This window comes from Tachysurus fulvidraco, chromosome 24, assembly GCF_022655615.1.
Source record: "Tachysurus fulvidraco isolate hzauxx_2018 chromosome 24, HZAU_PFXX_2.0, whole genome shotgun sequence".
Taxonomy (NCBI): Eukaryota; Metazoa; Chordata; class Actinopteri; order Siluriformes; family Bagridae; genus Tachysurus; species Tachysurus fulvidraco.
This window is the reverse complement of record NC_062541.1, coordinates 17,133,889-17,148,888: the sequence shown is the minus strand read 5'-3', so window position 1 is coordinate 17,148,888 and position 15,000 is coordinate 17,133,889. Positions and strand designations below refer to the sequence as shown.

At 42.8% G+C, this 15,000-nt stretch overlaps 2 protein-coding genes across 5 annotated transcripts in view; one reads left to right on the top strand and one right to left on the bottom strand.

The window, feature by feature from the left end:
* LOC113640468 overlaps positions 1–8,664 on the top strand; it is a 9,962-nt gene extending 1,298 nt beyond the window's left edge. The window contains exons 2-5 of one of the 3 annotated variants that reach the window (XM_027142943.2): positions 5,346–5,465; positions 5,567–5,647; positions 6,581–6,728; positions 7,620–8,664. In XM_027142943.2, coding sequence (XP_026998744.2) covers positions 5,346–5,465; positions 5,567–5,647; positions 6,581–6,728; positions 7,620–7,728 — 458 coding nt within the window. In that variant the 3' untranslated portion in view covers positions 7,729–8,664. Of the gene's footprint in view, positions 1–5,342; positions 5,466–5,566; positions 5,648–6,580; positions 6,733–7,619 lie in introns of all 3 variants that reach the window. The other 2 variants (XM_027142942.2, XM_027142944.2) reach the window with 2 other exon arrangements.
* mrtfbb (myocardin related transcription factor Bb) overlaps positions 7,821–15,000 on the bottom strand; it is a 16,551-nt gene continuing 9,371 nt past the window's right edge. For both annotated transcript variants that reach the window (XM_027142939.2, XM_027142940.2), the window contains 6 exons: positions 13,464–14,129; positions 13,295–13,390; positions 12,660–12,785; positions 12,029–12,163; positions 11,031–11,091; positions 7,821–10,832 (listed from right to left, as the gene is read on the bottom strand). In XM_027142939.2, the coding sequence (XP_026998740.2) occupies positions 10,384–10,832; positions 11,031–11,091; positions 12,029–12,163; positions 12,660–12,785; positions 13,295–13,390; positions 13,464–14,129 (1,533 nt within the window). In that variant the 3' untranslated portion in view covers positions 7,821–10,383. The remainder of the gene's footprint in view (positions 10,833–11,030; positions 11,092–12,028; positions 12,164–12,659; positions 12,786–13,294; positions 13,391–13,463; positions 14,130–15,000) is intronic.

Genomic DNA, 15,000 nt, shown 5'->3' with positions numbered 1-15,000 from the left:
GAAATCTAGGTGGAAACTGAAGTACAGTATTTTCCGCACTATAAGACGCACCTAAAAGCCTTAAATTTTCTCAAAAATCAGCCGTGCGCCTAATAACCCGTTGCGCCTGGTGTGTGTACTGAGTTCCATAATCTGTAAAAATGTTGTGTGACTTTGGTAAGCGCTCAGCTTGGTTGACTGTCGGACCATTTCCCACTGACACAGGGACGTAATACATACACTACGTACGCTGGCAGCGATAAACCAATCAGAGAACATTACGTAATACGCAGTGTTGTATAAAGTACTAGAAAGAAATACTTGAGCAAAAGTACAAGTATCGCACTAGAAAAAGACTTTGGTAGAAGTGAAAGTCACCTTTTAGAATATTACTCAAGTAAAAGTCTTAAAGTATCTGATATTTACTGTACTTAAGTATCAAAAGTCATTTTCTGATATTTAATGTACTTAAGTATTTGAAGTAAAAGTAAAAAGTAAAATGTCAGTGATTTTCAGTAGGTATAAGATCAGGGGCGGTTCTAGGGTTTCATCTTTAGGGGTTTTATCCCTCAGTGAGAATTTAAAGCAAGAAGAGTTTTATATTATATATTATATGACTACATAGTAAGCCAAAAGTTATGGTGTTATTAAATGGCAAAAGTGGACACCAAAATTTTATGCATGATGTAATGATGCCAGTCTTGAATCAGATCAGTTCATGTATGTGTGCATTCTCTACAAACAGTGTGTCCGATGAATGACGTCATTAATAAACAAATATTCACAAGACAAAGACCAAATCAATAAATTTTATTTTTATTTAGTATTGATGTTGCATTAATATTTTGTTTGTGCTACAACTCCGGTACTAAGAATAGTGACATTTCACTGCTTTTGGTTGCTGCCGTTATAGATAAATGCGTCCAGCTCTGACTGCGCGTGCACGCTGCGCGTACCCGTGCTTCTCGGTACAGCGTGCGGAGTTACGTAATGCAATCTAGGAGCAGTGATTCGCCAAAGCTCCCTTATTGCAGTCACACACATTTCTTCTGATTTTATTTTTTTTAACATTTTATCTCGTTAATGTAGTGGAGTAAAAGTGAAAGTTGACAAATTTAAATAGCGAAGTAAAGTACAGATACGTGACATTTTTACTTAAGTACAGTAACGAAGTATTTTTACTTCGTTACATTACAACGCTGGTAATATGTACAGTACGTACGCTTACCTCCGCCACGCCTCCGGTAGGTACAGTATAACTACCGGTATGTTGCAGAACAACATTTGTTTCTTCCTAACCATTATGCGCTCCACACTCCAGTCCAGTAGGTGGCGGTAAATGCACCTTAAGTTGGTTTGCCATCTGCCAATAAAAATCAGATGCTTACGAGGCACAATACAAACTACAGACTATCAGTTACGCGGTTGTAAATGGGAATAGAGTATGGAATAAAAACACTGTCAATAATAATCGTACGTAATTCAAAGCATTTGTGTGTAAATTTTAATTTTGCGGAGTTGGATCCCAAAACCTGCGGCCACGACAGTTTACAGATACGAGATTTTGTGTGTTTGTTCAAATACGACTCCAAAATGTACGACTATGACAGTTTACACACAACGCTTGTTTTCACAACACCTCTTTTTCACACACGGAAACGGTCTGCGAAACAACTGTCAAAAATACGTCATCACGTTCACAGGCATTACTATCCGAGGGAAGATGAATCGATTCCACGAAGTGCGCATGCGCCCCTCTCTCTTTTATACCACTGGCGCCGAACTGGCGGATCAGCAGCCAAGCGCTCACTCATCGTCTCAGGTAAGTTGGTTTTAAGAGGAGTAATATTACAGATATAGGTTTACTATAGTAAGTAAGATTAGCTCTCAGAGTAAAGGTTACACGCTACAGACTGCAGTGATGACCTCCTAAACAGCTGTATTCTATAAGCACCTAATGTAACCTTACTCTGAGAGCTAATCTTACTTACTATAGTAAACCTATCTCTGTAATATTACTCCTCTCTGTTATTAGTGATAACTAACCCTTAAACGTGTCCGAATTTGGAAGGAAAAACCGACTTACCTGAGACGATGAGCAGTGTTGTAATGTGACGGAGTAAAAACACTTTATTACTGTACTTAAGTAGAAATGTCACGTATCTGTACTTTACTTCGCTATTTAAATTTGTCAACTTTCACTTTTACTCCACTACATTTCCTAGATAAAATGTACACTTTTACTCCGTTATATTTCCACTAAGCATCTTCGTTACTACAAAATAAAATCAGAAGAAATGTGTGTGACTGCAATAAGGGAGGTTTGGTGTATCACTGCTCCTAGATTGTATTACGCTCCGCACGCTGTACAGAGAAGCACAGGTACGCGCAGCGTGCACGCGCAGTCAGAGCTGGGGGCGTTAATGTATAACGTTAATCGGAAAGCCGCAAATACGGCAACCAAAAGCAGTGAAATGTCACTATTCTTATTACCAGAGTTGTAGCACAAACTAAATATTAATGCAAACAATCCATACAATACTAAATAAACATAACATTTATTGATTTGGTCTTTGTGAATATTTGTTTATTAATGACGTCATTCATCGGACACAGTGTAGAGAATACACACACACATGAACTGATCTGATTCAAGACTGACATCATTACATCATGCATAACATTTTGGTGTCCACTTTTGCCATTTAATAACACCATAACTTTTGGCTTACTATGTAGTCATATAATATATAATATAAAACTCTTCTTGTTTTAAATTCTCACTGAGGGATAAAACCCCTAAAGATGAAACCCTAGAACTGCCCCTGATCTTATACCTACTGAAAATCACTGAAATTTTACTTTTACTTCAAATACTTAAGCACATTAAATATCAGAAAATGACTTTTGATACTTAAGTACAGTAAATATCAGATACTTTAAGACTTTTACTTGAGTAATATTCTAAAAGGTGACTTTCACTTCTACCAAAGTCTTTTTCTAGTGCGATACTTGTACTTTTACTCAAGTATTGCTTTCTACTACTTTATACAACACTGACGATGAGTGAGCGCTTGGCTGCTGATCCGCCAGTTCGGCGCCAGTGGTTTAAAAGAGGGCGGGGCGCATGCGCACTTCGTGGAATCGATTCATCTTCCATCGGATAGTAATGCCTGTGAACGTGATGACGTATTTTTGACAGTTGTTTCGCAGACCGTTTTCGTGTGTGAAAAAGAGGTGTTGTGAAAACAAGCGTTGTGTGTAAACTGTCATAGTCGTACATTTTGGAGTTGTATTTGAACAAACACACAAAATCTCGTATCTGTAAACTGTCGTGGCCGCAGGTTTTGGGATCCAACTCCGCAAAATTAAAATTTACACACATTCTTTGAATTACGTACGATTATTATTGACAGTGTTTTTATTCCATAATAGAGCAGCTGAAAGAATTCAACATCAATGTAGCTATGGTTCGGAAGTGGAGGAAGCAAGAAAATGTACTGCGCCGAGTTAAGAAGACACAGTAGACGAGGACTTTGGTGGATTTGTGGGAGAAGATTGATTAAAAAATAATGTGTGTGTGTTAAATAGTAGAATAAAGTTCAACTAAACTCACTGTTTTGTTTCTGTTACCTTTTTTGTAGACGGTATGTTTTAGCATGCGCCTTATAATACGGTGCGCCTTATAATACGGTGCGCCTTATAATACGGTGCGCCTTATAATACGGTGCTCCTTATAATACGGTGCGCCTTATAATACGGTGCTCCTTATAATACGGTGCGCCTTATAATACGGTGCTCCTTATAATACGGTGCGCCTTATAATACGGTGCTCCTTATAATACGGTGCGCCTTATAATACGGTGCGCCTTATAATACGGTGCTCCTTATAATACGGTGCGCCTTATAATACGGTGCTCCTTATAATACGGTGCGCCTTATAATACGGTGCTCCTTATAATACGGTGCGCCTTATAATACGGTGCTCCTTATAATACGGTGCGCCTTATAATACGGTGCGCCTTATAATACGGTGCTCCTTATAATACGGTGCGCCTTATAATACGCTGCGCCTTATAATACGGTGCTCCTTATAATACGGTGCGCCTTATAATACGGTGCGCCTTATAATGCGGTGCGCCTTATAATGCGGTGCGCCTTATAATACGGTGCGCCTTATAATACGGTGCGCCTTATAATACGGTGCTCCTTATAATACGGTGCTCCTTATAATACGGTGCTCCTTATAATACGGTGCGCCTTATAATACGGTGCGACTTATAATACGGTGCGACTTATAATACGGTGCGCCTTATAATACGCTGCGCCTTATAATACGCTGCGCCTTATAACACGCTGCGCCTTATAACACGCTGCGCCTTATAACACGGTGCGCCTTATAACACGGTGCGCCCTATAATACGGTGCGCCCTATAATACGGTGCGCCCTATAACACGGTGCGCCCTATAACACGGTGCGCCCTATAACACGGTGCGCCCTATAATACGGCGCGCCCTATAATACGGCGCGCTTTATAACACGGCGCGCTTTATAACACGGCGCGCCCTATAACACGGCGCGCCTTATAACACGGCGCGCCCTATAATACGGTGCGCCCTATAATACGGTGCGCCTTATAACACGCTGCGCCTTATAACACGGTGCGCCCTATAACACGGTGCGCCCTATAATACGGTGCGCCCTATAACACGGTGCGCCCTATAACACGGTGCGCCCTATAATACGGTGCGCCCTATAACACGGTGCGCCCTATAACACGGTGCGCCCTATAACACGGTGCGCCTTATAACACGGTGCGCCCTATAATACGGTGCGCCTTATAATACGGTGCGCCCTATAATACGCTGCGCCTTATAATACGGTGCGCCTTATAATACGGTGCGCCCTATAATACGGTGCCCCCTATAATACGGTGCACCCTATAACACGGTGCGCTTTATAACACGGTGCGCCTTTTAATACAGTGCGCCCTATAATACGGTGCGCTTTATAACACGGTGCGCCTTTTAATACAGTGCGCCCTATAATACGGTGCGCTTTATAACACGGTGCGCCTTTTAATACAGTGCGCCCTATAATACGGTGCGCTTTATAACACGGTGCGCCTTTTAATACAGTGCGCCCTATAATACGGTGCGCTTTATAACACGGTGCGCCCTATAATACGGTGCGCTCTATAACACGGTGCGCCCTATAATACGGTGCGCTTTATAACACGGTGCGCCCTATAATACGGTGCGCCTTATAATACGGTGCGCCTTATAATACGTGCGCCTTATGGTGCGGAAAATACTGTAGTTCTTGTCTTAGTTTGAAAGACATACTATATTTTTGCTCGCAGCAGCCGAACCTGACGAGGGAGACGAGTACGGAAGAATCGAGCAGGAACTCAAGCAAATTTCTGAAAGGAAATTAGAACTGCAGGCTTTACAAGAGGAGCTGGAAGGAGGCGCGACACAAAGAGGTAGAAGATACACGCTTGTTGTTTTGTTCTATACCTGACATCTTCCACTACTGATTTCACCTCTAATTTCTTTTTATTTGTCTTTTTATGTGGTTTTGTAGGTTGCAATGTTAGCGAAACACACAAACAGGACCCTTGCGGTAATGAGATATTTACAGTGGAGATGCCGCCGTCTTATCCAGGTCAGAACGCTGGTTTATTAAAGCCACAGGTTTTCATTCAGTGTCCGTTCTCATACTGCTGTCATTTGGTTGGAACTAAAGGAAGCCTTGGAACACATTATCTGAAGCTCGTGTTCGTTTGTGTTTTACTGCTGGATGAAGCACAACAGGACGCTTTAATAAAACGAATCCTCCATCTTGTTTTAGTATTTTAATTACATTTCAACAACCAGGATGCAGTTGTAAAGGACCCTCCTACCTGAGCTCATTAGAAATCCCATTAATATGGACTCTTCTGTTCTGTTCTGTGTAGATGTTGGAGTGAGTCTGTGTGTGTTTGTGTGTGTGTGTGTGTGTATGAGAGTCTGTGTGTGTGTGTGTGTGTTTGTGTGTGTATGAGAGTCTGTGTGTGTGTGTGTGTGTGTGTGTGTGTGTGTGTGTGTATATGAGAGTCTGTGTGCGTATGAGAGTCCGTGTGTGTGTGTGTGTGTGTGTGTGTGTGTGTGTATGAGAGTCTGTGTGTGTGTATGAGAGTCTGTGTGTGTGTGTGTGTGTGTATGAGAGTCTGTGTGTGTGTGTGTGTATGAGAGTCTGTGTGTGTGTGTGTGTGTGTATGAGAGTCTGTGTGTGTGTGTGTGTATGAGAGTCTGTGTGTGTGAGAGAGTCTGTGTGTGTGTATGTATGAGAGTCTGTGTGTGTATATGTATGAGAGTCTGTGTGTGTGTATGTATGAGAGTCTGTGTGTGTGAGTCTGTGTGTGTGTATGAGAGTCTGTGTGTGTGTATGTATGAGAGTCTGTGTGTGTGTGTGTGTATGAGAGTCTGTGTGTGTGTGTGTGTGTATGAGAGTCTGTGTGTGTGTATGAGAGTCTGTGTGTGTGTACAGTAAGATTTCTAAAAAGCTTCAAAGTGGTGTGTGTGTGTGTGTGTGTGTGTGTGTGTGTGCGTGTTTCAGCTCCCCAGGTGATTACAGATATAAACAAACTCCCACGACACCCATCACAGATCCAGTGTCCTCACTGTGAACAGTACGTCACTACAGAGACCAGCACAGTGGTAGGGAACACGTCGTGGCTCATCTGCCTGGTGTGCACCTTCATGGGGTGAGTGAGTATCATTACAGCTGTGACATGCCGTCTAGTATTTATAGCATTTAGCAGTCGAGGGTCCGAGCGGTGGCTTTATACTCATAAGCAGATGATCAGAAACTCAGCATCTTTACCGCTGAACTAATCCTCCACGAGTCACAGAAAGTTCTAGCATAGAATCTGTCCGTATAAAGAAACATTCTGAGCCACCTGCTCATCTTCACTCTAATACACTGTACTGTATAAACAAACTCTATCTACTTCTGTTGAACAGACTAACGTCACGTCTCAAATCACACGCTCTGGGCGGTTACTGAGTTACTCACACTGACCTGCTTTAATGTTTCTTATCCTAATTAAACTTTTTCAAACCAAAACTAAAACCTCCTTCTGCGTATCTGGATTTTTCTACAGTAGGAAATATCAAGTGCAGAACATCACTGAATGTATGTATATTTATATGTGTATATCTATTAAAGGGCTATACAAGTGAGTGAATCTTCTGGATGTACGCAAGATACACAATGTGTGTGTGAACATCGTGTCTCGCTTCGCTGCTGCTTCTACAAACACACACACAGTCATGTGTCCTGAGGTTAAAGCGGTGGAAACTGATTTATACTCGACTCATCACTCCATCCCACATGGATTATTCGCTGTAACAACATAAGTTCTCACAGGGCTGGGAAAGCAGTGCAAGGAATATTGTTCTGGATTTTAGTCACTCACGTTACACATTCGTAGGTTTCTAATATAATGAAAACGTTCGTGTTGCTGCGGTACTCGAGTATGAATGGTTAAGGCTCGGGGTCATATGGGAAAGTTTAGGAAGCTGTGATGTCTCCCATGCCTCAGGTTACACAGACATATTAATAACATAATGTCTTACGCTGTTTCCTCATGCAGCTGCATCGCCGGCTGCTGCCTTTTCCCCTTCTGCATCAGCGGCTTCAGAGACGTGCAGCACAGATGCCCGAAGTGTCGCAGCCTCATACACACCTGTACTAACATGTAAGGATAAGGAATGCCAGAAAGGAGAGCCTGCTGCGTGACCGGCTGCACGGAGTTGTGTGTGTGTGTGTGTGTGTGAGACACCGTGCACCATGATGGGAACCATACATACGTTTTAATGACACAGAAAGCTCTATGTACAGTGATGGCATTTTTACACTGGCACATGGCATACACACACACACAAAAGAAAACCTCATGAAAATGAACAGCAAAGCAGAACCAGCACTGAACTGGAGTACCCTAGTTTCCAGTATACACTAGCGCTTGTGCAGTCAGAGGCAGATGCATTAAAACAGGTGTCGGGGCTTGTGGTGGTGGTTATGATGCTTTATAACAAGACTGAAACCTGCCTCAAGCTCAGTTAGTTCCTCTGTAGAACGTTCTGGACCTTCAATCAATGCCTCTGTCTTGAGGAAACCATTTCAAGCCTGACTATAAAATACAGCTCATTTACTCCAGCACTTTGTCTCTCTGCCTGCTGATTGTTTCACTACGTGTCCCTGCACCTCCTGTTGAAATGAGATCGTTGACTTTTGTTATTAAAATGATTCCACGTAAAGGTCAAAGTGTACATGTGAATGAGCCAATGAATTATACAGCACCTAAAAAAACTGTTCTGCTCCTAAGTGAATGGGTTCAGCAACCGTTCTTGGTGGAACGGGTAACCGTTTTTTTTTCCACTGTACATAGCATTATAATATCTAAATTTATTTAGTAATGATGCCCAGATGAAGCTATTAATCAATCATCGCAGACATTTGCATATACCACACTGATCCTAATAATAAGGCAGGTCACCCTTGTATGTCATATACAAGTAAATTCACTGTAAATGTTCTGAATCTGACTAGTCTGTAAACGGCGTGGTGTTTGTTGTTATCGGTGTGTGTTTTGTGTACGCCTGCACTGAATGCTATAATAAAAGCAACTGAAAATCTGTGAGACAAGTCATTCTACATAATATTCAATATTATCAGCAATATTAAAACAATAAAGACATCGAAAACCAGCGTTTCTGTGGAAAAACAAAAAATCATCAGGTTAAGATTTCTGAATCAACCACCAGGAAAACCGTGTGCGATGCAAAGACTTCTAAGTATCTCTGAGACAAAGTGGCCAGGTCAGAATCTACAATAAGGGAACATCTGAATGAAAATGAAAGGAGAAAACAGCCTGTGTGAAATAAACCAAACTTCATCTAGAGATTATTGAAATAACTGTAATCTTTCTGCATGGAGAGAAATAAACAAAGCTTATTATTAGAAATCCTCGAAAGTAGATTTGCATGCATCAGCCAGGAAGCTGAACGTGGAGCACGACGGACTTTCCGACATGACGACGATCAGCACAGGGCAGAAGTCCAGCTCGGTGCGTACGGCCAAAGAGCAGGGAAGCTTCTGACGCTGACCTCGCAGTCCCCAGACCATGAAAATCATTTGCACTAAATTTAAAAGTACAAGGCAACAAACACACGAGGCTTTTTGCCAAGGATTGTGGCTGTGTGTTCAGCATTCAAATTAAGGCACTCGTTTACAGCTGACACAAAAGACTGCAAACCTCAAACCTGTCCCCAGAGACTCGTGGCACAAGGCAGGAGACACCCTGTAAAAGGACGTCTGTCTATCGCAGGGCACAATCACACACTAGAGACAATTTAAAGATGCGAGTCTGCCTACAGTACATGTGTTTGGATTGGGAAGGACACTGGAGAACCTGAAGAAAAGCCCTGAAGCATGTGGAGAACCTATAAACTCCACACACGTACAGGAAAGAGGCGGAAATCCATCCTCCGACCCTGGAGACGTGAGACAAACCTACTAACCACCAAGCCACCATGTCCCCTTAGAAATAACATTAAAGCTATCAAAAGGAAAACTCTCTCTCTCTCTCTCTCTCTCTCTCTCTCTCTCTCTCTCTCTCTCTCTCTCTCTGTGTGTGTAAATTAAAGAGCTACTACACGTGAAAAAGAATTTTCATTTTCATAACCTTGCTACAGGACCAAATAAATTAGCGGTCACTTCACAGTCACATGTTCATTTCCATGTCTCGTTTTCACGTCATTTTGCGAACTCAGCAGCTTAGTAACTAGATCAAATTTGAACACGTTAAACACAACCACCATACGATCGAGTTTTCTGTTATTAAAGGCACAAATGCACCAGTTATTAATATTTCACCAACGCTAATTCTGTTTTTAATCTCTTGACACTTTATAAATGTGGGTCCTAGTGGACAGGTCTGTCAATATATATATATATAAAAAAAGGAACAATGCTTGGATTGGATGCCTGCTACGAGTGCCTGCTACATGTCCATTACAATATATATATATCTTGGAAATGTTGGAAAATAACGAATGAAATGGCTGACATTCCTTCTGTCTTCGAAGACAGTTATCAGTGCACATATGTGAAACATCTGGCCACCAACATAGGCCCAAATAAAAAAAAACTGCAGTTGCTGAAGGACTCATGGTCAGTGTCCGTTACACAGTTATAACAGAGATCCAGTAACATCACTCTGGACTTAACGGAGGCTGAGAGAATTCTCCATTCTCTAGTGCCGTAATCATCTGGTCCAAATCTCTGACTCTCCCAGTGACTGTAAGACTTACACCACCTCTGAAGTTCTACCCTTAATGGAAGCTTCTTTTCTTTCAGTCCCACTGCAAATTGTGAGAGTCCAGGAAGTTGGAGGAGAAGATGGAGGCTGGTGCAGAGAGTCCAGCTGACCCTGGCACGGTCAGGTCCAACCACTCCATGTTGTCCAGGTTGGTGTCATGCAGCTGGAGCGATGGGGGTGGCGGAGTGGAAAATCTCAGCTCGCTGGTGTCCATAGGTGAAGGGGGTGACTCAAACAACCGGCTGTGCAGTTCCTCCATGAGGCGGAGAGCACGAGGCTCTGTGTTGGGTGCCAGCGTTCCGTCCAGTAGAGCCTCCAGCTGGTGATCTGAGGCCAGTGCCACGAGACTGGGCATATGGGCCACGTGGACCTGAGGTGGAGGACGAGACAGTGCAGTGTTGATGGGAAGAGTGGTGACGCTGGCAGTCACAGGCAGAAGTTTCTCCGGAGAGTCAGGATCTTGTCGGAGCAGGGGCGAGATTTCTGAAGGGCAAAGTGTAAGAAGATCAAATTAAGTCTTTCAGTACAAAGTAAGCAGCAGTTACACTGAATTCATCTCTCTAATTAACATCAGGTTGGAATTATTGGAAATCCTGATGCCATTTGGATCCCACAGCATGCCCTCTTCAACGTTTTTGGTTTTTATTAGTGTGATTTTTGGTCTTTAGACTTTTTCCTCACCTCCACTCTCGATCAAGACGTCAAACAAGTCGTCCATGTGCTGACTGACAGCGGTGGGGATCTTAGAGAAATGAAGAATATTGAAATGTTAAAAGTGAGAGAAGTTGTGTGTGTGTGTGTGTGTGTGTGTGTGTGTGTGTGTGTGTGTGTGTGTGTGTGTGTGTAGGCATCGATCAAACTTTAGTTAAAGTGTGTAAATGCTCAATAAAAACAATCAAAAAAAAGTTTTACAAAAAAAAATTCTACCGAACGTGGTTTATATGGGGTTCATGTTTATGTGCATGTTGAGAAATGGCATAAAATGGAATAAAAAGTACATTATAAAGCAGAGTCAGAATTCATCACTAATTGCATGGATCCATGGACTCGAGCTGCCTCGTGTGAACGTTCCAGGCTGGTGGAGGTGGTGTAATGGTGTGTAGAAGGTTTTCTCTGCACACTTTGATTGGTATTTTAACCAGACCAATCATGACTTAAACACCACAGAGTATTTGAGTATTGTTGCTGATCATGTGCTTCCACAGTTTAACATCTTCTAGTAACTTCTTCCAACATGAAGATGCAACAGGTCACGAAGCAAAAGTGTCTCAAACTGGTTTCATGAACATCACAGTGAGTTCGGTGTCCTTTAGTTGCCTTCCCAGTTTCTCTGAATCCAGTAGATCATCTTTGAGATGTGGTAGAACTGGAGATTGACAGCATGAAAGTTCTCCTAAAAAAATCTGCAGGAATTACTTAGTGTAATCGTGTCAATGTGGGGCAGAATCTCAAAGGAACTTTACCAAGATCTTGTGGAGTCCATGCCATGATGATTTAAGGCTGTTTTGAGATCAGAAATAGACCCCACCCAGTATTAGTGTAGCGCGGTCAGTGAGTGTACATCCATGTACACACTGATCAGCTATTACATTTAAATCACCTGCCTAATATTGTCTAGTTCCACCTAGTGCCACCAAAACAGCTCTGATGTGAAGAGACATGGAACAACTAGACTTTACCTGCATAGTAGCCTGAAGTGCTCTAGTCTGTTTGACAGCCTCCTCATAGCGAGGAGGGTCTTTGTTCTTGGGGCTGTGATGGTTGCTGAATGGAGATGGTGGAAGGATGTAAGTGGGCTGGCAGGGAGAAGTGGGCTAAAGTGGAAAAACAAAAAAAACGAAAGGGTCCATTTTATTTTATCATCATTCAGACGAACATCTCTGATGTCAAGTTCAAGCGGGAAAACACAGAAAATGATTTTACATACATTTGAATTCATTGTCTCAAAGTAGATTTACAGAAGTATAGAAACAGAAGAGAAAAAAAAAAAGAAGAGGAACCAGACTCAGAAGGGAACCTCATCCACATTTAGGTGACATTGGACAGGAAATGATGTCAATGTAATAATGTCATTTCTACAACAGTGTATAATGGTGCAGCCGAGAGCTCCTGAGGAACTAACGGGTCGTCGTAAGCTCTGAGTTCAGCACAAACTCAACACTAATTCCTTCCTGTCAAAGTCTTCAAATGATTGTTGATAAACACCAGACCATACAGCTGACTGACAAAATATATAGTTACAGTATATAGACAGATACAGGTCACATCGTAGAACAGGAATTTGGAAAAATGTGTAAAATACAGGCTTACTTTGGTGTTGAATCCATTTGGAGGACTGTGTCTAGGTGAAGAGGACTGAGACACTTCAGGCCTTTGCTGCTCCTGCTTCTGCCCCAGCTGTACACCCGGGCCAGAGCTGCTGCACACGGATATTATCTGTGAACAAACACACTGCTGGTGAGGATTGTGAGGACCTAGCCTCTGTGTGTGTGTGTGTGTGTGTGTGTGTGTGTGTGACTGGCATGCATGCAGAGTTAAAGTGTCAGCATGTGCATTGCCTATTCATCACTTGGGACCTGCTCCAGTTCCCATGCCTGACTGCAGCCAGTGCTTTGATGCTATTAAGACAGGAATTCATCAGCTGACCTTAGCTGCCATTGCTCTGGCAATAAGGGAGAAAAGTGCGAGAACAGAATCTGGGCGCAGGACGAGAGCATTCCAAGCTGAGAAACTGATGGGGCGTGCCGTTATGGGAACACACTAACGTGGATTTATGAAGCGAAGTGAAACGGAATGCAATAACAGATCAGTTAAAAGTGACAACAGGATAATTTATTGAAGTTCTAGGTTCGTGATAGACACGTAGACAACCACGAACATGGCAACAAATAAACAAGCCAATGTAACTGTTTTACTGTGAAGGGTAAAATTCTTGGTGCTCTTACTTGAGGTGCAGCCTGTGTTGGATTTGTGTGCTGCTGAAATGCTGGACTTTCTGTTTGAGCCAGGACGGACACTGTGGTTTGGAGATCCGGACGCGTCTACACAGAGAGGGAGATATTAAGATGGAGTGATAGTTTGGTGAAGTAATAATTTTGTTAGCATGATACGGACCTGTTGAAGATGGATGGGTTTGGGAAGGATATGTTGCTCTGGTTGAGTGTTGAGGATGGTTTGGGAGGCCTGCATGCCTGCTGCAGCAGCAATGAAATACTGCTGTCCCTGCTCCTGTGACTCTTCCTTTTCCAGAGTGGAGCCACAGCTGGAGAAAGCATCGCACTCCTCTTTGATCCTATTAAGAGTTTCAGGTTCAAGCTGCTTCTGCTGCTGCGCCACTCCCTGCTGATTCCTCTTTTCCACCTCTAGCTGCATCTTGAGCTCTTCCACCAGACGCTGCTCCTGCTCCAGCTTACGGATCAGCTCCTCTATCTGGCGCTCTTTTTCATACAGGCTCTGATCTTTATCAGGTACTGGCGCCTCCACTGATGTATCTTCTGTCTTCATGATGGATGGAGATGTGGCAGCCAGGGTTTTGCTGTCGCTGCTCTCCTCCATACTCCCAGTGGAAACCTCTGAGTGCACTGGAGACACTGGGGGAGTCATGCTTATGCTCTCTGTCTTCTGACTAGCCAGTGGAGCAATGATGCCATTGGTCTCAGTCTGTTGAGTGATGGTGACCTTGTAGCTCTCCTGGTAGGGTTTGAGCCTCTCGATAAGGTCTGTTTTAGTGCCAGACACAGGGAGACCACGCAGCTTCAGCTCGATTTTAAGTTCTGCCACCTGCAATATCAACATATGGATCAACCAAAATGAGACTGACCCATACAGGGCAGAGACAACATTTCAATCAAATTTGAACCTTGTTCCACTCTAATATACTGTTATCTGTTTACCCTCTGAGCTGCTTGTAGAACAATCAAATCAATAATGTATAGCAGATGGAGTTAATGAGCAGATACTACTGGGCATAACAACTGATTAAATATATACACGAAGAAAAAAAACACACAATCAGCAACACAAACATGCACACAAACATGCACACAAACCATGCACAAAAACACACACAAACATGCACAAAAACACACACAAACATGCACACAAACATGCACACAAACACACACAAACATGCACACAAACACACACAAACATGCACACAAACATACACACGCACACAAACACACACAAACATGCACACGCACACAAACACACACAAACATGCACACAAACACACACAAACATGCACACAAACATGCACACAAACATGCACACGCACACAAACACACACAAACATGCACACAAACATGCACACAAACATGCACACAAACATGCACACAAACATGCACACAAACATGCACACGCACACAAACACACACAAACATGCACACAAACACACACAAACATGCACACAAACATGCACACAAACATGCACACGCACACAAACATGCACACAAACATGCACACGCACACAAACACACACAAACACACACACAAACATGCACACAAACATGCACACAAACATGCACACGCACACAAACACACACAAACATGCACACAAACACGCACACAAACATGCACACAAACATGCACACAAACATGCACACGCACACAAACACACACAAACATGCACACAAACAGCTTAATTGCCGAA